The 22,959-nt window shown below is 50.8% G+C and overlaps 1 protein-coding gene across 2 annotated transcripts in view; it reads left to right on the forward strand.

The window, feature by feature from the left end:
- LOC118796628 (nectin-2-like) overlaps positions 1-22,959 on the forward strand; it is a 48,213-nt gene that overhangs the window by 19,646 nt on the left and 5,608 nt on the right. Inside the window, exons 2-7 of one of the 2 annotated variants that reach the window (XM_036555624.1) lie at positions 1,265-1,374; positions 1,655-1,898; positions 2,467-2,760; positions 2,900-3,017; positions 3,480-3,628; positions 8,352-9,773. In XM_036555624.1, coding sequence (XP_036411517.1) covers positions 1,265-1,374; positions 1,655-1,898; positions 2,467-2,760; positions 2,900-3,017; positions 3,480-3,628; positions 8,352-8,881 — 1,445 coding nt within the window. In that variant the 3' untranslated portion in view covers positions 8,882-9,773. Of the gene's footprint in view, positions 1-1,264; positions 1,375-1,654; positions 1,899-2,466; positions 2,761-2,899; positions 3,018-3,479; positions 3,629-8,351; positions 9,774-22,959 lie in introns of those variants that run through there. The other variant, XM_036555625.1, reaches the window with a different exon arrangement.

The following is a 22,959-nucleotide window of genomic DNA, read 5'->3' on the forward strand; positions in this document are numbered from 1 at the left end:
CTGGAAGGAATGAACGCCTTCATGAAGGGTTGCCAGCAGCTCCTTCTCCCTCCCTCCCTTTTACAAACATTTACAGCGAGGCGTCCTATCGATCGCTCCGAGGAACCGGAGTGACCGAAAACCGAGCGTGCCGTTTTTCGGTCCTGTGAGTCAGTCTCCGGGTGGGGGCGGGGCGTGAGGGGCACGGCTGCTTCCCCTGGTTCATGTCCTCTGTCCCAGGCGGGGGGAACGGGTCTGGCAGCTCATTGTTTGCCCGCTCCTGCCTGAAGGGGAAATTCTGGTTCAGAAGCAGCAGAGTAGCACGCACGACTACATCGCAACGCCTACAGGCATACACACACACACACACACACACACACACACACACACACGCACACTGCATTAGCACACCCGCATCCGCAGTATACGCACACACACTCACAAAATTTGCATTAAACACACACACGCACACACACACACTGCATTAGCACACCCATGTCTGCAGTATACGCACACGCACTCACAAAGTTTGCAATAAACACACACACACCCACGTAGCCTGACAGCATTTGCACTGAACACATACACACACCATATTAGCACTACCATGTCCACAGTGTGCAGGGACGCTCACAACGTTTGCATTAAGCACACACACACCCCCACGTAGGCTGACAGCATTTGCAGTAAACACACACCCACATGCGCGTGTGCGCACACACACACACACACACACACACAGGCTCAGAGCATTTTCTCAAAGTACACACCCACCCATTTAGGCTCAGAGAATTTCCATTGCGCACACACACACACACACACACAGGAGGACTGACCCTCTCCTCTAGAGGTTATCTGGTTTTCTTTGTCCTGCACCAAAGCTGTCAGTCTTTGCTGTGTAAACATCCCTGAATAGGAGCGCTGTGATGTTGGCACAGTGCTGTCCAGTTCTCAGTGCTGTTCTCAGTCCACAGCCTGTTTCAGACTTTCAGACAAAGCCCTGCAATGACAGGAAGCCTGGTGTAGTGAGAGAGCAGTGTTGCAGGTTTCCGGTTTGATCCCCCGTCAGGCCATTCCTGTTGCACCGTTGGGTAACATACTTAACTCAGGTCGCCTCAGTGCACATCCAGCTGTGCAAGTGGATAATGTCTAAACATCATAAGCTACATGAGTGTGTTAAGAGCATCTGCTGAGCAAACCTGATGTAATGCAGTGTGGCCGCAGGGCCCTGGCTGTGGGCCACCGCGGACATTAAGCCGATGTCTGTTCCTCCCTTCCTGCCCAGGTGCGGCCGGCCAGCGGGTTCAGGTGGACCCAGAGGTGGAGTCGTATCCGGGCCAGACAGTCAATCTGCGCTGTCAGTTTGTGAATGGAGGCGATATTCGGCTCACACAGGTCAGTTCAGTGCATACGCCCTGCTGTGAAGCTATGACACTCACACGCACACACGCACACACACATGCACTCAAACACACACATAGTCAAACTCTCACAGTCACTCATTCACACACTCATGCACACACACACACACACACACACACACACACACACACACACACACACAAATTAATGCAAAGCCTCCGCTAGGAAGGCTAACAGCCATGAAGGCAGATGTAATAGAGAAAATGACTCCTGCATTTTAAACATGCCTCCCTGCTCACTGGCTCTCCTGCAGGTGTCGTGGATCTGGGAGCCGAAGGAGGGGCAGAGGGAGAACATTGCCGTCTTCCACCCGACGTTCGGGGCGAGCTACCCCGACTCCCCCCAGAAGGGGAGGGTGCAGTTCACCCACAGCTCCCTGGAGAACCCCTCCATCAGCATCAGCGAACTGCGTATGACGGACGAGGGGAAGTACATCTGCGAGTACGCCACCTACCCCAGCGGCAACGAGCAGGGCACCACCTCCCTCATCATGCTGGGTACGCCGCCCAGGTCCCCCGTGCTAGACACCGCATTATCGATTTGGCTTTGGCTAGCGTTAGGGTTGGGGACCCGTGTCTCCGGGCGGCCACAGGCCGCGCTGGCTTTTTCTGCGCCTCGGCAGGAAATCGATACGGTTATTTGAGGAAGGAGTTGCTGCACCTGCTGATCCAGGTGTCACAGGTGCTGACTGTGAAACCATCCAGTCATCCAATTAGTGATGAGTACCGGAGCGGAGCTCTGGGGCTCTTCAGGAGCGTGGCTTCCAAAGCCCGGGCATACTGATGAACTGAGTGGGATGATGTCACTGTCCTGCATGATTAAACTCGTCTTTTTGTGTTTGAGATTTCTGTTTATCCTCTTCTGTCCCCCATCACACTCTGTGCTCCTTCACTGTCTCTGCTCCTCTGCACTGTGCTCAGGTGCTTTGTCCTGTCCTCTGTCTCCCATCCCTCAGCCCCCCCCCCCCCCCCCCTTCTTACTGGGCCCAGGCCAGTCTGATCTCCTGTTTCCATGGAGACAGGTGTTGATCCTTCCTCTCCCCTCTCCCTCTTTCTCCCCCCCCAGCTAAGCCCCGGAACTCCGCCTCGCCCGTCACGGTGTCGGCCGGAACGTCGCAGGTCGTCGTGGCGCGCTGCGAGTCGGCCGACGGCCAGCCGGCGGCCCAGATCGACTGGGAGACGGCGGCCAAGGGCAACTTCACCACCACCGCGAAGCCGGGCGTGGACAACACGCTGACCGTGGTCAGCGAGTACCGCATGGTCCCCACTGCCGAGGACAACGGCGCTGACATCAAATGCATCATCACCCACCGCACGGAGGACAAGGCCCAGATCATCCCCATGAAGTTGTCCATTGAGTGTAAGGCCATGTCCCGCCAGAGCCAGGGCGTCTGTGATCCATGAGTCTCAGTGTCTGCCCTGTGACCTCAGCTGCACACTACCACTCACTGACTCTCTCTCTCTCCCTCTAACTCTCTCTCTTTCTCTCCCTCCCCCAGTTCCCCCGACGGCCAACATCGTGGGCTACGACAGCAACTGGTACATCGGCCGCACCGACGCCGTCCTTACCTGCATGACCACTGGAAACCCACCGCCCACCAATGTCACCTGGAGAGTGTGAGTGTCGCTCCGCCTGCCTCACCGGTGTGTTTGTATGCTCTGGTGGCACTGGCTCTGATGACGTGCGTATCCCAGACACAGGAGAGTCAGAACAGCAGCTGCAGTCTTAGAGGGGGGAAGGTGGTTTTTTGCATCTTCATATCGGTGCCATGGCTGGATGTTGTGGTTCATGGTGATAAGGCAGGGTTTGAGATGGTGGTCGAATTTTGGGGAAGGGGTTTCAAAAAGGAGTGGCATTGTGGGGTGCGGTTTGAGATGGGGGTAGGATCTTGGGTCAGGGCTTTCAAATGGGGGTGCAAGATTTTGGAGCAGGAGTTTGAGATGGGGGTATGATCTTGGGGCAGGTGTTGATGGCCCATATGCATCCCTAAGAGCCAGGAACTCAGAATTCTACTTTGCAGGCTGACTAGTGTGGTAGTGTGGTAACCTTCGTCTGCCCCTCTCCCCACGTCCCCCCAGTGTGTCGGGAGAGATGCCGGACACTGTGCAGATCCGGGAGAACACCCTGACCGTCCAGAAGGTGGATGACGCCGTGAACACCACCTTCGTGTGCGAGGCGAAAAACCGCCTGGGCTCCAGCCAGGCCCAGATCACGGCCTTCGTCACCGGTGAGTCAGGCAGAGAAGCATGCCACACTTATCCATCCCCCCCACCCCACGCTAACGCATAACGCAACTCACCACCACGCACCTCCTCGACGCCGCGGAAACGCTGCGGCCACGTCAACATACAGTCACACGCACGCACGCACGCACTTGGGGTCACGGCCAGAGTTGGGACTGTGGGTGAGAGAGCCTCCCGGTTTCTCCTTTTACTCACACAAAGAGCTTTGAGAGGAGACGCTATAAGCACTCACTACTGGGCCGGAGTCATTGGGATGCTCTGTTTGGGATCGGGCTTCTGTGCAGGACTTTTTAACGGTGATATGGTGTGGTGTGAGCCAGTCTGCTGGTTTTCTGTGGAACATCCTCTGGAGTAGTGTCCATCCTTCCTTTCCCCCCTCTGAAAAAGGAGGTCTGCCTCTCCTATTCCGTGCTCTCATCTGCTTTCCTTATTTCCCGACAACATAACCTGTGGTCTTATGGGTACGTTTGCATATCTGTTTAACGCCGAGGGGGCAGCACAGTGGTGTGACTTGACCTGACTGCTGGAATGCACCTGGAGGGGGGTTTTTGGGTTGTATTTGTGCTGGATGCAGAGGCATGACGCAGTATTTAAAAAAAAAAAAAATGCTCTTTGTGATTATGCCACAGTGAGGAGGCCTTCGGTGACCTGAGCATCATTCTGAATCAACCTTTGTCCTTTCTGACAAATGTGGCTTGTCGTCTCTTTGTTTCCTGTGAGAGCTCAGGGATTTAGGTACAGGCGAGATGGAGAGAGCGCTCTGTAGAGATTGTGAGAGTGCAGTTGTTGTAGATTAGGCTGGAGGACCCCCTTCAACCCCCCCACCCCCCACCTGCTCCCCTAAATAAACAAAGGACACAGTCTGAATGAAAGCGCTTTTCAGCTCTCGCTGCTTTTTGTCTCTCTCAATGGGATTTCAGCCCAAACCGCTGGACCCCGTTCATCTGCTACTCATTTTGTGCAGCATTGTGGGGGGGAAAAAAAAGTGTAACTCTGTTAACGTTGGCATCGGCGGGGTGCTCAGAATTCGGCCCTCGGAGGAACACGGCGCTCAATAGCCCGCTCTGTGTCAGAAACTGTGCTCCGTGCTGCGCCGGCCTTCACAGGGCCTCGGCGCGTTAGAAGCCTGCGCCGGCAGGGGGGGGGGGGCGCAGTGGAGGCCCTCGTAAGAAGCGCGTGCCAGCGACCGCGCGCCAACGACCACTCGCCAGCTCCGCTCCGCGCCAGCTTGATCCGCTTGGCAAGAGAGGAACCATAAGCTGGACAAACGCTGGCAGCGTTTAGGGCCCTGCGGGGGCCTGGTGGCTGTGCCCGCTCTTTAGAACGGGCGAGGCTGCTGTCAGCGGACAGAGCGCCCTCGTTGCTGCGCGCACGCTGGAGAGAGGAGTGTCAGGCAACACTCTTGCTTTGCCACTGCGAAGGTACACCTTCTCCCTGCAACGGTAAACATTACATTACACAGCAGACCCTCTTATCCAGAGCAACTTGCGCTGCTTACAGTTTTACGTGTCATCCATTTATACAGCTGGATGTTTACTGCAATTGAGGTCAAGCACCTCACTTAAGGGTGCAGCGGCACACCTCCAGCTGGGATTTTAACCTGTAACCTCGGGGTCATGAGTGGAGCTCTTTTAAATTCTGTGCCACAGTGCCGCTGAGGACATGCATCTGAATGAGCTGGTAATGTCGGCTCTGTGGTGTGAGTCTGGACCTGTCTCTGAAAGCACGGCTCAGACATGCTGTTGAACAAAATGGCACCTGGCGGCTCAGCCCGGGCGGAGGTGAGCGCGGCTTATTTACATTCCTGGGTCCCGCCCCTCTTGCATGCGGTGAATCGCGAAAGATCTCCTGCCAGAGGTGAAAGGTGAAGAAACATCAGAGAGTGACCAATCAGAGAGCAGAGTTGTTATTGTTGCTGCATTTCCTTCTCACTGTTAGCAGGTACAGCTGGTGTTAACTGTTCATTCTCTCTTGTCTCTGATGAATAAAATCTTGCCTTTAGGGGTAAACTGCACCAACAGATTGCAGACAGAAGAAGGAACATTATACTCCCATTAAAAATATAGGCTGGTCCTATACCAAGTTAATGGTCCATCTCAGCATTCTGTTGACCTACCAGCCTGTAACCTCATCTGTCATGTGTTTAACTTCCGCTATTTCCGCGTCTCCTGCGATATAAATGCAACGAGCGGGGGTCAGCAAAACACGCAGCAGAAAAGCAGGAGTGGACTGATTTGTGAATAGGGGAGCACCGAATACAGAATGAATGGAATAACTAGCTGGAGTCCACAGAGCGCTCTTTTCTGAATAGGCGCCCCGTCTCACCCCTCAGCGTCAGTATTTGGGTCATTTTAATGTCTGCGCTCACAAAAGGAAACGTCAGCCTGAATATTTCAGCTGCCATTGTTAAAGCTATTGGAACGCGAACCGAGCCCGCTGAAATGGTAGGTCCCCTCAGTAATGCCTCGCACAGGTCCATGCCCCAGTGGAACGTGGGTAAATTCTGCGGGGACCTGCGGGGGAAAGAGGCCACGGCGCGGGCAGGGTGTGGCACTTCTGCTCCTCTTTGCCGGGGCCTAACGCAGGCTGCATCAGAGCTGGGTGCCTCTGTCCTCCGGGCCCGGCTCGCACACACATACACCTCAGTGCCACCCTGCTCTGAGGCCAACAGGTCCGCTATTCCGCCCTTTGCGGAATTTGAACGAATCCGTATTTTAGCTGATCACGCCTTTGGCTCGCACGTGTTCAGATGAAAGATTTTGACAGCCACGTTGTCCATCGCATGTTGCTGAGCTGATAAACATGTGTCTGTTTACATATTTGTGTTTTTTTTTTTTTTTTTTTTTTTTTTCTCCCCCGCAACCATCTCAGCAAGACCATCTCGCTGCAAATCTGTCGTTATGTCCAATATGTTGGCAAACTGGTGTGCGTTCTGCAATAGTCTAGTCGTATGTATGCTGGCAGATGAAGTATAGTGGGTTGTGGCGGGATTATGTGCATGTAGATATTGACATGGCGCTGATTTTCTGTGCTTGTGTCCGTAAAGTTTTGTATTTGTGTATCTCTGTGTGTTATATACTTTCACATAAAGTCTGATTAAAGCTCTTTGGAGGAACTTTGCCTGGGAGGCTACTGGAATGTGCTAGCACTGAGAAGGAGGGGTGTGACTCAGCGGTGGAGGAGTGAGATTGGGGGGGAATCTCTGGGTGTGGGGGTGGGGGCCGCCCCTATCTCAGCGTCTCTCGCTTGGCTGAACCCGTGGTCAAAGCGAGAGAGACACTGAGCATGCTCAGATGCTGCCGGGAGGAGCCCGGCGCCACAGGGGGTCTGAGCTGGGGAGGTGAAGGGGTGAGGCAGGGAGGGGGTGGGGAGCGGGGGTGGGGTGAGAGGCAAAGGGGGAGTGAGAAACGGTTTTCTGGTTCCATTTCTTACAGCTGCAACTTCCCAGAAAAGCTCTTTTAGCGCCTCTCTGTACCTGTCTCTGAGGAGATTTGGAAGACATGGGCTGCAAAGTGCTGCGGGAGAGATCGCGCGCGTGTGTGTGTGTGTGTGTGTGTGTGTGTGTAGGTGTGAGTGAGCGAATGAGTGTGTTTTCATGTCTCTCTGTGTGTGCAGAGAGATAGAGAGCAAACCCCAGTAACTTGAATGTTTAGCCATTCTGATCGTCATGGAAACGGCACTAATGAGCTCTGACAGCAGAGAAGTGATTGGGCGGTTTGGGTTGGGGGGGTGGGGTGGGGGGGCAACTCTGGTCCTCCGTTCACAGGGAGGATAGGGGGGGGGTTGAGAGGGAGAGAGAGAGAGGGTTTGGCAGAGACAGAAAGGGAGGAAGGACGTCAGAGAGCAGTGTTTCACAGCCCTTATTTAGACATCACCCCCTCCCTGCTCTCCCCCCCCACCCCCCACCCCACCCCCCCAATCCCTGGAGTCCTCTGCTTCAGCAGCGCGTTCCCCCGACGCTCCCGTGGGCGGTGCTCAGAATGGATCAAAGCGTGCCGTGGGAGGCCTGCGTTTATCCGGCTCCGCGTCGGTACCATCGGCATTGTCTCGCTTCCTTCCCGTCAGCATGAATGGCCAGGCCGTCCCCGCCGCCAGGGGTTAAAGCGCCTCGCGAAGCTGGCAGGCGGGGGGACGGGCTGGCCGCTCTTTCCAGGTTTTAGGCGTTTAAAACGCGGATGCGTCTCCGTGTTGTCGCTCTGTGTCGGTCGATCTCTCGCTCCTCTTCATCCCTCTTTCTATCTCTCTCTTTCCTTCTGTGTGTTTGTGTTTATATGCGCGTGTGCGTGCGCCTGGCCGTGTGTGTGTGTGTGTGTGTGTGTGTGTGTGTGTGTGTGTGTGTGTGTGTGTGTGTGAGTGTGAGTGTGAGTGTGTATTCCATTGTCCACTGTATAGTCCTGTGAGCTCTGGCCTGTCTCTAGACAAACGGCCTCTCTCTCTTTTTTTTTTGAAACAAGAGGACCCGCAAACTTGGCTCACACCGCACGCGTACCGCTGAGGTCATGGGTTCGCAACCCCGTATCAGTCCAAACCAAACAACCTGGCGTGACAACAACAACAACAACAACAACACAGAACCCCCAACATCCCACAAACAGCAACATCCCCACAGCACCCCCCAGCAGGGGGGGAGGTGGTGTGCAGAAAACCCGACCAACCCGTCCTATTTGTGTCTCTCTCCCCCTGTCCGTGCTCCCTCCCTTTCTGCAGAGCCGCAGGTCAGCCCCTCCAATGCCGGCCTGGTGGCGGGCGCCGTCATCGGCAGTCTCCTGGCCCTCCTATTGCTCGGCGCGCTCATCTTTGTGCTGGTCACCCATAGCCGCCGGCAACAGCGGGGTTACCGCGGCAACGGCGGCCCAGGCGCCTTCGGGCACAAGAAGGCCAGCAAGAACGGCACTGGGGGCAACAACAACGGCCCCATCTACACGTACCGGGAGGGCGCCCCAGGGGCGCTGGCGGAGAGGCCCAATGACCCTCTTGGAGGCTCCACCCCCACCGCTCATGACATCCTGCTGAGCAGCGAGATGGACGAGGCGGAGCGGAGGAAGTTCGATGCAATGGAGGATGAGGAAGAGGAGGAGGTGGAAAGGTACGACCACTTCGGAGGAGGAGGAGGGGGAGGAGGCGGGCCCTCCGTCTACATCGGCCGGCACGACGACGTGGGCGGCTACCTGGACGAGTACGACATGGAGTCCCAGAGGGACGGCTCCATCATCTCCCGGACTGCCGTCTACGTCTAGGGAAGATGGAGGCAAGGAAGGAGGAGGAAGAGAAGGAGGGCGGAGACGAACCGAAAGCCAACAGCGAGCCCTCCTCCAGAGGACGCACCCTCTCCCCCAATAATGGAAATTCATTTTCATTTTTAGTTTTTTTTTTTTTTTTTTTAATGGGACACACAGAAAAAAAGAGGGGGGCAAACTGACTGATGGGTAGAAAAGAAGGGAGACCGCGTCTGAGAGAACTATCAGGGCAAACACCGTAGCCCTCAGTGTCGATGTCTGTGGAAGATTCAAAACGGCTTCCTTCAAGCTGCTTACTCCATGTCACTTATATCAAACGCTTCAAAACGTCAAGAGACTTCAAAAGCGCTGGCTCTTTCTGTTGGAAAAACATTGTCGTTATCAAAAAGTGAAATTTTATTGCATGACAAGAACTTATCAATCAAACCTTTCTGTGCTGTCTTCTGTTGTAAACGCAAACGCTACAGCATTTACCACCCTCATAACTGCTACTGTCGGCGGTCGTACTTAATCATTTGTTTTTGTAGCGGAATGTTGTTTCTGTTTTATGTGAAGAGTGGCACAGGGTATTCTGGTAGATGAAAGAAGGGGGAATGAGAATAATTGCAGACATTTTCGGTGGTTGAAACGAAGCTGAACTGTTCCCAGCTCTGGGGTTTCTCCACCTTGTCTGTCGCCACAGCGACAGCCACGGCGACCGGCCTCGGCCGGGTTTCAAGTTAGGTCTGCGTTGCGTCAGTCAAGCCAGTCACGCAAGCCGAGAGCCCGGCTTCTCCCCTCACCTTGAAATGGGAGCCTGAACGGAGCAGGATGTTATCCTCGCTTACCAGCCGTGCGTCAGTCTCAGTAACCCGGTGACAACAGTGCTCTCATCTGAGATAATTATGCACGGACCGGGGGGGGAGGAGCACTGATCATTCCCCACTTCCTTGCTGGGAACTGGTTTAGTGGGTGAGACACGGGGTGTTTGTGATTGGTCAGTCTTTATGCATTCATTATCTCAGTTTAGGGCACTGTTGTCACCGGGCATGTTGTCAGGATTGACAGATGGTTGGTAAGCGAGGGCTGTAGGGTGGTGGATGAAGGCAGAGAACTGGACGGATGGGGGGGGAGGTTCTCTTATCTCAAGTTCCCCAAGAATACCCTGCAGGTACAGTGACAGAGCACTAGGTTGTTGTTGCTCGGCAGCGAGTAAGCTGTCAGTCTCGTTTGTATCACAGCACCTTCACTGTAAATTTAGTGTCTTTAATTGTAAAGAAGGATCTGATTTTGTGTGTATGTGTGTGTATGTGTGTCTGTTTGTGTGAGCGTGTGTTTGTGTGAGCGTGTGTGTCTGTTAGTGTGCACATTAAAGATGTAGCTGTATACACAATGGCCTTTTAATCTTGACAGTGAGAGGGATGTCACACAAGGGGATCCAAACCAGGAGAGCCAGTTCCATCCTTATTTTTTAGACGAATCATTTAGCACTTCCAAGAGCATTATATGACTGAGGGTTTGCACACAGCTTCCTGGCAAGTGATGAAACCATAACTGTTGTTATTACTTGTGGCTCTGGAACTTTTTTACGATCAGACAGCCTTGTTTCAAGGAACAAGATGATGAATAGGTGTTCCCGTACAACTTTACTGCTAAGTGTATGTCAGGTATGAGGATTTTGAGAAGAACTGCAATCTTGAGTCGAGGCCCTTTTATAGGTGTGGCGGGTCAAATATTTCGTGGACGACTGACGACATTCCTGCTGTCTGGCTCACTCTACCACATGTCATAAAATGGCTGCTGCTGGTTTTTGGTTTTGGTCGGGGTGAATCCATTCTCAGGACAGGGAAGATGAGTGCTGTGCATATCATGATGCTGTCCCGCGGTCCTGACTTTCAATACAACTCGCGACTGTCTGCGACAGTGTGCTGTATGCCACAAATTTCACGGCTGTAACAAAAAAAAAAATCTGCTCACTTTATTTCCTGTGCTATTTGTGAGAATGATGGTCTTTTTAAATAAATGGTGATTGTACTCAGCGAGAGGTGTGGGTTTATGTGTATTGTGGTGAAAGGTGACGTAACACAATTTATGTATTTCTTTTCTTTGTGTTTGAGTTTCTATGAGAAATTAATTTATCAGTATAACTAACAGATGAAAGGTTTGCTATCATAGTTGAGACATTAAAAATAGTGTTCATGTGGGCATCAGTACTTGTTAAAGCTGTGGCATAACTAAACTAAACAAAACACATACACGTGCATGCACACGTTTCATAGGTTTGATTCTTCCTCCTCAAGCTCATCTCTGTAGCAAACCTGCATATCGAAGAGAATGACTCACACGCAGGGGAACATGGAATCTTTGCTTGGTTTAAAAAAAAAAAAAAAAAAAAAACGGAAAAAAACAGTACCTGCAGCTCATATTCACTTCTGTCTGATGGCTCCTTCCTGCACGCTCAACAGGAACATGCTAGAACAGCAATGAAGTTTTTACAGACTTCAGAGGAAACTGCTGGATGGACCATCTGCAGGGAGAAACGCTAGAAACATGTAGCACATAGAGTGGTGTTAACATGGAATCCCCTTCCCCTGAAACACGTCAGATAGGATCTTCTTTTTTAAAAATAAATAAGTCCAGGGAACAGTATTCCTTTATGACGAAACAAAGCTGTAACATCTTAACCCTTGCACCACGCCATCTCCCCGGTAAAGCATTCCCATAATGCAGTGTAAATGGAGTGTAAAATTAGCCAGACATTATTTTTGTGCATCTCTGCTGCAACAGGCATGAAATATTTCTGTCAGATTTTATTTTTCCACGTTTTTTTTTGTTTTTTGTGTTCCTCCCCTTTTTCACCACACTTCTCTAATAGGCGGTTGTACATCTGTCTCGCCATGACAACCTGTGTGCAAGGCTAGTGCAATCCTCCAATACGCATGCAAGTCTACTGCAACTGTTTTCTACACTACGAATCCCACAATGCACTGAACGGAGGATAGCTGCATTTCCCTGATGCTGTCTGAGTGACGTCCAGGCGCCCGAGTGAGCTGTAGGGTGTCAGGAATAGTGTGACGAGCGGACCCCGGCCGGCCTGGACACGCCTACCCTGGCCTGAATGAAGAGTTTGTTCGTCCGCAGGGGGCTTGTGGTCTTGTCAGCAGATGACACAGCTGCTTTTGAACCCAGGCCTTAGGGCTCAGCCTGTACTTGTAACAAAAATGTAGAAATATTCCCGCTGGAAAATGTTGTAGACTCACATGATTCTGGAAGTGTTTTTCCTCACTCCCTGTGAAACTGCTTTTCTTTGCAAACACTTAGCTCAGCTCAGTTCAGCTCTGATTGGTCTAATTTTGGTGTTTTTGTTATAATTAAACTGTTTTGTGTAATTGGTGCAGTTGAGACGGATTGGTATATAGGTATGTGGCTTGGTAGTAAATATTGGGCCCTCAGAGTCCAATAGTCTGCTAAGGAGTGTAATGCTGTCCAACAGTTGGCTGTTTATGCAAATTGCTAAATTAAAGGGAAATGTATACTTTGTCAGACCCCCTTAGGTAAAGGTAAAAACATTCATTAGCGGTCATAAAAGCCCTTGCCTGCCGCCTTGACCTTGCTCCTCCTGGACACTGTCACCCTCATTGTGCCCCTGGGCATGCTCACCCCTCCCCATCCTCCTCCTCTTCCTTGTTAAAATTTTAGTTGCAAATAGGTGCCCTTTCCTGGGTCAGTTTAATCTTTTTTTCTTTTTTTTGAAACAATGGTAGGGCTAGGATTAGAGTTGTTTAAAAATAATCCTGGATTGTCTGTTCTGGAGTAGGGAGCCTGCGAGTAGGTCTTCTCGCCTGGGCTGTAACGTACTGTGTCTGGCTTTAGTGGTGTGTATTGTCTTGCACGTACATGTACCTGGATCATTCAATGCTGGTCTTCAACACTTACTGCTGTGGAATGCAGATCCCTTTTTCTGAAATTCCCTCGCCGGAGGCAGTGTTATCAGGCAGCGAGCAAAACCTGCTTAAACAAAGGCTGTTTTTGTGTGAACTGCGTTACCTTTTTTTTTTTTTTTTTGTTATTATTTTTAACCATCCCCAAATATTTTTACCCAGACGCCCTTGTGGGATGCGCGCCCGGGGGCATCTTTCGTTCGTTCATTCGCCCTGCGCGGCTGAGGAAATGCAACTTTGCATAAAGCGCGTGCAAACAAATCATTAAATGCGTCACCTGTCAGGGCAGCTGCCAGACGTATTTATAGCACGCACCTCTACGTCTCGACTCATGCACTGTGCACCTGTCCCGGCACACTTCGCCCCGCGAGATTGACGATGTCACCACCGTTGCCAGCTTTCTGTCACCGGATCTTTGCCGAAGGGACCTCAGATCACTGCTGGAAGGTGTCAGGTTATGTAATAACGGCATGCACCGGGACCTCGCCGCTCGTATGCGGTCTTGTTAGAAGAAAATGCCAAGATCTGTCTTTGTCTCGTCTGTCAATTTTCTATCTGATGAAAGTAGTTGGGGCGAGGCCTGGATCCAGAGAGAATATAGTGTAGTGGTATGGTGCAGGGCTTGTAACCAAAAGGTAGCTGGTTCAATTCTCCGTTGGGCCACTGCTGCTGTATTTTTGGACAAGGTACTTAACCCACAACCGCCTCAGTAAATATCCAGCTGTATAAATGGATAACATGTAAACATTGTAACCTATGTAAGTCGCTCTGGATAACAGCATCTGCTAAATGACAATAATGTAATATGATGTAATGACTCACAAAACATTTTTAAATGAGCAATTTAAGGACTACTGAGATTGGCACATTCAGTAATATACTCAGCCTGGGATGCATTTGCTTATACTGTCTCCCAGCTCAGGTTGTTATTACTCAGATAGTTGTGATTACTAACATAACTGTGATTGGTTAGATAATTAGTTGTCAGGGTCAAGTGATTGATTTTCAGGGAGCATTTCTGACTGGTGCATTTGTGTGGGACTGTGTTTACTGGAGTTGGTAAGGAGAGGGAATCCTTAGGGACACCAGAGCGGGCCCAGCATGCATGGTCCATTAGGCCTGCTTTATCTTATCTCCCCTTATCACTACATGAGGTAAGCCTTGGGTCAGGGGCCTGGCTTGCCTCACAGTGTAAACCCCCACTGTGTGGTCATTTCCAGGGAGGGGTTGAAAAGATGGCAAGTATCTTTGCTCTAAAAGAAGCATGAATTTTATTTTACTTGGAAGTATTAAGAAAAACACTCGATACCAAAACCAATGAATGATTGAAAACTATAATAAAAAACAAGCCAAACAAGACATTTTTCCAAGTACCATCTAGAGCCAGATATGCTTAAGAGTGTATTTATGGGGCCAGTGTTGGGGCTGACAATGTATAACAGTCATGCTTTGACCTCAGGAATGCATTATAACCGCACAGTTCACTTAAAAAATGTTACGCAGATGCATGCTGAACCATGTAATACACAGAACAGTTTCTCTGATGAGGTCTGCACTCACGCTGACTGCATGCTCTGTCTAGCTTTCAGCCCTTTTCGATATATTAATACTCCAACATTACTGGCGGGAGCGTTTTTTGCATCCTCGGCGGGGGAGGGGTATAAATCTGGAGTTCCTCAGACGCCCATATCTGTCAACGGCAGCAAAATGCAATCTGTGCTTCTGCCGAGCTGTGGATTCCCCCCGGATGGCGAGTGCAGGGCCTGTGAGCGGAGAGCCAGGAGGCCGATATGAATAGACGACCTAGCTGAGGTACAGCGCTCTCGCACCTGGCACCGTGATGGAAGCATGATAGAAATGTAAGAAGGGTTCCCCGGAAGGGGTTGCTCTGGAGGCCTGCTTGCTGTGTTGTGTTTTAGCTTTATTTTAAAGCCCGGTGGCTGGCGGACACAGCACAGTGGCAGCGCTGCTCTGTGGCCGGGGTTCTGGGTCGGCCCCCCAGCATGGATTCTGCTGATGGCAGCAGTCGGGTCTGGAGCTGCGGGGTCGCCCGGGGTATGGACGGGGCCTGCTGGAGCTGCAAGGTGGCGGGGGGGTTAATGAGTCCGCAGAACCGCGGCCGTCCGCAGAACCGCGGCCGTCCGCGGGCGGGGCTGAAGCTGCGCTCGCAGTCTTACCGCTGATCGCTTCACCTTCACCGCGGGGAGCAGGGCCGAGTGGGTGGACACAGATTGATAGCTACGAGGCTTAGAGCAGCTTGGCTGGTCTCTAAGGGCCAGCGGGGAGGACTTTTACTCCGAGCGGAGCCTTTCCTAGGCAGTCTGGAATTTCACAAATCCCAGTTTTTTAGCAGCTTATCAACTGAGTTGATTTATGTTAGCCTGGCCTTGCGGAAGGAGATTACAACCAGTCAAATCAGTTTAAGAGGAGCCTACAGACACCAGTGTGTAAGATGGGAGAAACTGATATTATCTTCAAATAACTCAGAATAAAAATTAATTTTTTATGTTACACTCAGAAAATTTAAAATCGATCCATTTTAAAGCAAGTGTTAGGGCCTCAAAGAGCACAGGGCTTGAATTCCTTGGCTTTGTCTTCAAAAGGAGCTTCCAGACTGAAGTGTTACAGTTCCACTGTGCCAGTGCTTTACAGCATCCTTCTTTGTCTGCTTGAGTGTGTGTGCGGTGTGTGCATGCATGTCTGTGTGTCTGTGAATGTGTGTGTTGGTACGCTCGGTGTGTGGATGTTGCATGTGTGTGTGTGTCTGTGAGTGTGTGTGTAGGTACACTACATATGTGGGTGTTGCATATATGTGTGTGTGTGTGTGTGTGTGTATCTGTGTGTGTCTGTGTGTGTGTGTGTCCACGTGTGTGGAGGTACAGTAGGTGTGTGTGTGTGTGTGTGTGTGTGTGTGTGTGTGTGTGTGTGTGGGGAGGTATAGGTAGGTATCCAGGTATCGAGTAGGTGTGTGTTTATGCACACACACAGCGAAGGGGGGGGTGTTATCCCTGCTCCTATGAATAGATCTGGCAGACAGAAATGATTCTGATGCAAAGTGGTGTGTGTGTGTGTGTGTGTGTGTGTGTGTGTGTGTGTGTGTGTGTGTGTCTGTAGGCGTTCTGTGCATCGTTCTGAGCGCGCCGCCCGGTGGATGGGCCCTCCGCGGAGAGCGCTGCATCGGCCGCATCGCAACACAGCCGACCAAACAAACACGCAAAGAATGCGCTCCGCGTTCTGCTGCTTTGGGCTGGCGTGACTTCGCACTTTTGTTTTATTCATTCCTGTAGAACGAATCTCACTGAAAAGGAGCTGCCTGTCTTGTGTGTGTTGGGGGGGGGGGGGGGGGGGTAGGACAGGGGGGCGTGGGCGCAGCATCAAAATCATTACGGAACTGGAGAGGCTCCCTCGCGCGTGCGACGCTCAACTCGCTCCATCCCCGCTCGCAGGAGCCAAACCTTTTTCTGTTCCCTTTTTGTCTCGACAGCGATGCAGGCATCTGAAGGAGGAGCCATCTCAGCCCTTCAAAACGATCCAACCCCTGCGCCCCTGCTCGTCTGTCTCTGTCTGCGCACCCTCGATAGCTTCTCCTTTTCCCGTAGCTGACTTTTACATCATTATCTCCATCTCGCCTTCGCTTGCTCGCACTCCGTTTTCGCAGATTACGGGCTCTGATAGAGCGCCGGGCTGCTGGGAGGCCCGGCTCATCCCACGGTCGCCGAATTGCACGGCACACAGGGGAAGCAGCCCGGCGGTGTCCTTCGCTTAGCAGTTCAAGGCTGACTCTCCGCTCCCATTAGACAGATGAGCGAGGGAGGAAATAAATGGGATATGCATCGCTTGCTTCGGTCTCCCCGCGCAGGTGTAGGCCTCAGAGCGAGAGGGCAACTGTTCTGAGATCAGTCCTGTTCGCTCCTAACCGCCGCAAGCGTGTGGACTCGTGTGACTCACAGGACTGTGCAGTGCACCGAACGACACCAGCACAGTTTGTAACGTACACGAAACATTGCACAGCGCTGTCTTTAATGTTCTCTCTACTGCCGCGTTGCCCTTCTATAATCCCTTGTGTCCTCCAGAAAATCTCAACGCCTGCCTGCCGGCCTGCCTGCCTGCCTGCCTGCCTATGTTTTATGTAACGCATTGATGCTAGAATGAGTTGTAGGGTGCCGGGATGTGTTGAGTCTGTTGTATGTTTCGGTGGAGTGCTTTCACAGCGGCCTGACTGGAGCTCGCAGCATGTGATGTTTAATCCCCATAGGTACGCCGTGTGTGATGTATGCATGCTATAAGTGCGCGCCATGCTGCGGCCCGAGACCAGACCGGAGGGGGGCGTTTAATCCTCTGACACCTCTCTCTCTCTCTCTCTCTCTCTCTCTCTCTCTCTCCGCGGCTGAGGGTTTGCCCCGCGAATGCGTTTGGCGCCTGATTGGATCTCATTGCAGTGCTTCTGATCTCCAGGCTTCGCCATCTGCAGGCTTGTCCTTGGTTCTTTCTGCAGGAGTAAAGACTCCTTATGGAATGCGGTCCAAAGAAAGGAGACTTGGCACAAGGAACACTAGTTTCTGTGGACCGATAATGAGCTGGATTTAGTGAGGTTTTATTTGTGCATGTAAAATTTGGTTACAGTACAGCAACATTCTGATTCACATTTTGTGAATATGATGTCACTTTTTCAGAGGAATTTTTATTGATATTTTAAATGCCGCTTTGGATGGAAAACAAATTAAAATTGGAAAAAAATTCCTCATTCAAGCTCAGGTTGGCTGTGATGTCATCCTGTGTGAATTTTTTTTTTTTTTTTTTTTTGGCGCTCAACATCAGTTGAATGCATTCAAAGTGGGTGCTCCTGAATGCTGCAGACAATTAAGAAATTTGTTCTGAGGGCAGGCAGAGTCTTACGGCCCAGGTCCAAGTCCTGGCTGTGTCATCTGCTGACAATGACCAGGAGCTCACAGCAGTGGAACAAATTGCTTTGGTTCCGCTGAGGTAGGGGTGGGGGTGTTGGCCAGCAGCCCCATATAATACCATTTTTGACTTGTTTGCATGCCTGGGTGAGCTTTCCAGATGATGTCAAAGTCGGAGTTTGCTTCCTGTGGACTGTGGGAATTGTAGTGTGAAGAATAGTTGAGATTGGCATATGCCTGTGTGCGTACGTATTTCAATTCCCTGCTGGGGCGTTGCTGTTGTACCCTTGGGAAAAGCACTTAACCCAGAACTGCCTCATTAAATATCTAGCTGCATAACTGGATGGCATGTATAAACTGTAACCTATGTAAGTCGCTCTGGATAAGAGCGTCTGCTAAATGATAATAATGCAGTGTAATGTCATTTTGTTGTCACGTTTCATTGGCAGCACCTTTCTCTCCTGCAGTGTGCAGAGGTTGCCATGATGAAACTAACGTGCAAAACAAACCGGATAAAAAAAAAAGAGGAAAACAATTAAAAGTTAAAGTTTCAAGAAGTTCAGTATTAAAGATCAGTCCAATTCTGGAGTGATGAAAATAGCTGTTATAGAGTGAATTAAAATTTTATTACCATTGGAATTGGAATATGAATACGCGGCTGACAGAAGGAGAACAGAACAACAGCATTCAGATTCATCATTGTCTGATTAACGCCAACGTTGAAATGGTGCTGCTTCCTGCTATGCACTACGCAAGCACTGCTTATGATAATTATAAAATCACTGTTTAACACCGAATATCCAAAAGTCACTGGTTAATGCAGGATAGCACTCTTTAGTAGTGACCAGAAGGAAGTAACTCAGAAGGAAAAGAGAGCATTTTGGTGGCAGTAAATGGTCTGTGGTGTACGGTTACAGGGGAGCTCCACCCCTCTCTGCTAATTGTTTCAAAGCGAAAGTGTGAGTCGGTCTCGTGGGCTGTCTGTTTATGTTCCAGCGCGTGACAGCCTGCTTGACAGGATTTTATTGTCTGTACGAGGAAGCGGGCGTGTCGTGGTCGGATTCCGTGTGGGTGCTTGCTGAAAGCTGTAGGTCCCGGCTGCAGGCGCTGGGGGCAGATATGTCGGAATGGCAGCCTCGTCCCAGCGGCCCTGTCCACACGGGTGACATCCTTTCCGCTGCAGCGAGGCGGGAGTGAGGCGGACAGGATCGCTCTGGACGAGGCCGTCTTCGTGGGCACATCGTCCCGCCTGCAGCGCTGGGTCTCTCAAACCTGTCTCCCTCTCTGGCACATTAAGGACCTCGAGGGCCCTGGATATGCACCAAATGAGGTCGGGCCGCTGCCATCCATTCCAAGACATTAGACCAGACAGCGCCCCGTTTCCGAGCGGACTGGTTTCCTGGAAACCGAATGAATTAGCAATCAGTTTGAGATGTTTTTCCGGTGCCAGGAACGCTCTTAAGAGTCCACGGGGCAACATGTGGATGTTTTTTTTTAAAGGCAAACTTGTGATTTGTTCTGAAAACTGTTGTGGAACGTACTTTGCCTTGTCATTTCAAAATGTATTTCTGACTGTAGTTTGAAGCTGATTATGTTTTTGGGAAAAAAAATCAAATATTTGGAAGCAAACCCAACGGCAAGTTTTTAATATGGACATCCAGTTGCGAATACCCACCCAATAAAAAATCCGTACAAGGCAAATTAAGAGATGCTTATCATGTCCGGCCAGACCCTTTCCTATAGTTTTGTTTAACCACACAATAGTCTTGGATGTCATCCAACAGCTGTGGACATTAGGGAAACTGCAGACATAAACCTGATTAGTTTGCAGAGTAGATGACATCATTCCTGTTTCCTGTGCTACAATGGACTTGTATTTGACTGACTCTGGAGAAACAAGTAGAGTAACGTTCTGAAAAAGGTGATGGAACGAAGACCTTTCAAAAATCATTTTCTGCAACCTCATGCGCACGCATGTGAATGCACTGTGAGATTGATAAAGGGTATTAATGATTAATATATCTAAAGTGGAAGGTTAGGCAGGTGAGCGCCGCGGGGTGTCGGGGAGGCCATCGCGTGTTACCGTGTTAAAGGAAGTGGCACCCGGGCGCCACTGAGTGCCTGCCCGCGTCGGCGTTCCGCTCTCTTCCCGTCCCTTTCCGCGATATGACACGCTTCAGACTCCCCGACTGCGGGGATTGGGGGCTCGTGTGAACCTGCCAGCCTGTCAGCGCACGTCGGTCCGCTTTTTTATTTTTGAAGAAAGCAAGCTCCGAGGTGCATTGTTTTAAAAAAAAAAAAAAAAAACAGGCCAGGATCCTTTTCCGAAGAGCTTGACAGCTTTTTATATTAGCGGCAGCGTTGTTAAAATAGGCCTCCCCCCTTGATGAGTGCGCATGACGGGCGCGCGCACCTGAGCGACCGTGTCAGCCTCCTCTGATGGAGCTCGTTCGCTTTTTTAAACGCGCCGTCGAACAAAGGCGCGTCTTCGCAACTGTGCTTCAGTTCTGTCAGCGCGGCATGAATCAGTGCGTGTTTTAGAGATTTTTTTTTATTTGCGCAGAACATCTTTGGGCTTCCAATTAGATCTAGCTCTGTTTGCCAAGGACGTGCATTGATGTGTGCGTTTGAGGGTGCTTTGTGTTTGTGTGTCATGTGCACGCGTGTGTGTGCATGCATGAGGGCATATGTGCGTGTGTGTGAGTGTCTGTGTAAGGGTGCTCGTGTGTGCGTGTGTGTGTGAGTGTGTACATGAGGATGTTTTTGTGTGTGTGTGTGTGTGTGTGTGTGCGCGCGTACATGTGAGGGTGTGTGTGTGTGTGTGTGTGTATGTGCAAGTGCGCACACGCATGTGTGTGTGTGTGTGAGTGTGTACATGAAGATGTTTTTGTGTGTGTGTGTTTGTGTGCGTGTGTGTGTGTGTGTGTGTGTGTGTGTGTGAGAGAGAGAGAGAGAGAGAGAGAGAGAGAGAGAGAGAGAGAGAGAGAGAGAGAGAGAGAGAGAATGGCAGACAGGTCCCAGGTTGTGGGTAATACCTAGCTAGCAGCATCAATGCAATATTGATTCCCTTACACCTGCCAAGCTTGTCTGTTGCTACAGTGCCTAAAAGGAGACGAGAACTACTGTTTTACTGGCTTATGCGAATCTGGTTCACAAGGAGATTAAGAAAAGGAGGGCTTGGAGGAAAAGATTTGAAACTTAGGCAGGCTGAAATATTTTCCTGACTGACTGTGTGTTACACCCTGTTATGGGTGGACTAAAGTATCTAGATGCGTAAAATGGATCTATGAGAAATAGGATTTGCTATTAAGTGGAGGATGGAAATCCTCTGAGTGTGTGTGTGTGTGTGTGTGTGTGTGTGTGTGTGTGTGTGTGTGTGTGTGTGTGTGTGTGTGTGTGTGTGTGTGTGTGTGTAGGGCACAGTGGCTTCAGAACACATGACCTGTTCCAAAACACTGTCCCAGCATGGGGATATCGTTCCTAATGCTCATTAATCAGCACTAAAGGCTCATGGATTTATTTTCTTGCTCTGATACAGAGTGTGTGCGTGTGTGTGCGCGCGTGTGTGCACGTGCGTATGCGTAGTTGTGTGTGAGTGTGTGTGTGAGAGAGAGAGAGCGAGCGAGCGTGTGTGTGTGTGCATGCGTGCGTGCGTGCGTGCGTGTGTGTGTCTCAGTATTTTGGCAGTTTTTTTTTTTTCTTCTTCAGTTTAATCTACTGGAAATGGTTGTGTGTGTGTGTGTGTGTCTGTCAGTATTTTGGCAGTTTTTTTTTTCTTCTTCAGTTTAATCTACTGGAAATGGTTGTGTGTGTGTGTGTGTGTCTGTCAGTATTTTGGCAGTTTTTTTTTTCTTCTTCAGTTTAATCAATTAGAAATGGTAATGAGTGTGTGTGCGTGTGTGTGCGTGTCTGTGCGTGTGTGTCTGTGCGTGTGTGCGTGTGTGTGTGTCTGTGCATGTGTGTGTGTGTCTGTGCGTGTGTGTGTGAGTGTCTGCATGTGTGAGAGGACAGGTGGCAGGCGTGAAGTACAGGTGAATGAGCTTGTGTCTTGAGTGGGCGGTTCCCTGCAGGTGGCTCGTCAGTATTAAAGTGAACATCTTGGACAGCGTGCCTGTCTGTGCCTTAATTTGACGACTCGGCGTGCGCCCGTGGGCTGTCTCCTGTCTGCAGCTTCTGTAGCGCGCCGCTTCAGGCTACACGTCCATCAGGAGCCCTGCTGAAGGAGGAAATCTGGCGGTTCACACGGCAACCAGCAGCAGGAAGTGATGTCCTATCAGCGGCCTCGGGGAGAGAAGGTGTGATTGTCAGGGAAATTGCAGCTGCACAGTAATTATAGCGATAATCAGATCTTTCTACAAAGAGAATAACCAACACCCAAAGACACTTCGTTTGGCCTCGATCTGAGTCACTTCCTTCTGTTTTTTTGGATGGCGATTCCTCTCTGTTTTTTGGTTAGAAATGCATGCCATGATGGCACATGTAGTGTAGCCGTACTTAGAGGGGCAGGGAAGCACATTTTCTGCCACATCACATCAGGCTTTTTTTTTTTTAACATACTGTGTGTTATGCATTTCAGTTGTTTGCTCACTCGGTTTGCTTAACATCCTTTCTGTCCTAAGAATGGAATTCCAGTCTAAATCTCCTGGCGAGTGTGGGGTGGGTGAATGTGTGTGTGTGTGTGTGTGTGTGTGTGTGTGTGTGGGGGGGGGGGGGGGGGTTCTGTTCCACCGTGAGTGTGTCTCTTCCTTTAAAAAGGGAAATTCCTGAGAGATCACTCCTGCATAATGTAACATTGCACTCGTCTCGTCTGGAACAAATACGCCCCCCCCCCCCCCACCCACCCAGAAATAAAAAGCCTGATTGCGACCACCAGAGAATCCCTTTCCCTGCAGTTACGCACACACTGAGAATCGCACCACAGCTGGTGCCGCCAACCGCAGCCGTACCTGGAGCAGATAATGAGGGTGAGCAAGCTTCGGGCTCCCGCCGGCGGGGCCGGGAGGAGGTGGGGAGGCCTGGAAAGGAGTGACATGGAGGAGCGGGGAGGCAGAGAAGAGAGGAGGAGTGATCAGGCTGTACGGGAGGAGGGGGGGGTCCGGGGACACCGCTGCCCATAGCGCCAGTCCTCATTTCCACATTATCACACACCTCTCAGTCTTCCCCCAGCATGAGGCCTTTTTTACACTTTGAGAGAAGGAAGGGAGGAGGAACTTCACTTCTTAAGATTCTTCTGAAAGAAAGGTTCCACACAAGGAAA

This window comes from Megalops cyprinoides, chromosome 21 (assembly GCF_013368585.1).
Source record: "Megalops cyprinoides isolate fMegCyp1 chromosome 21, fMegCyp1.pri, whole genome shotgun sequence".
NCBI lineage: Eukaryota > Metazoa > Chordata > Actinopteri > Elopiformes > Megalopidae > Megalops > Megalops cyprinoides.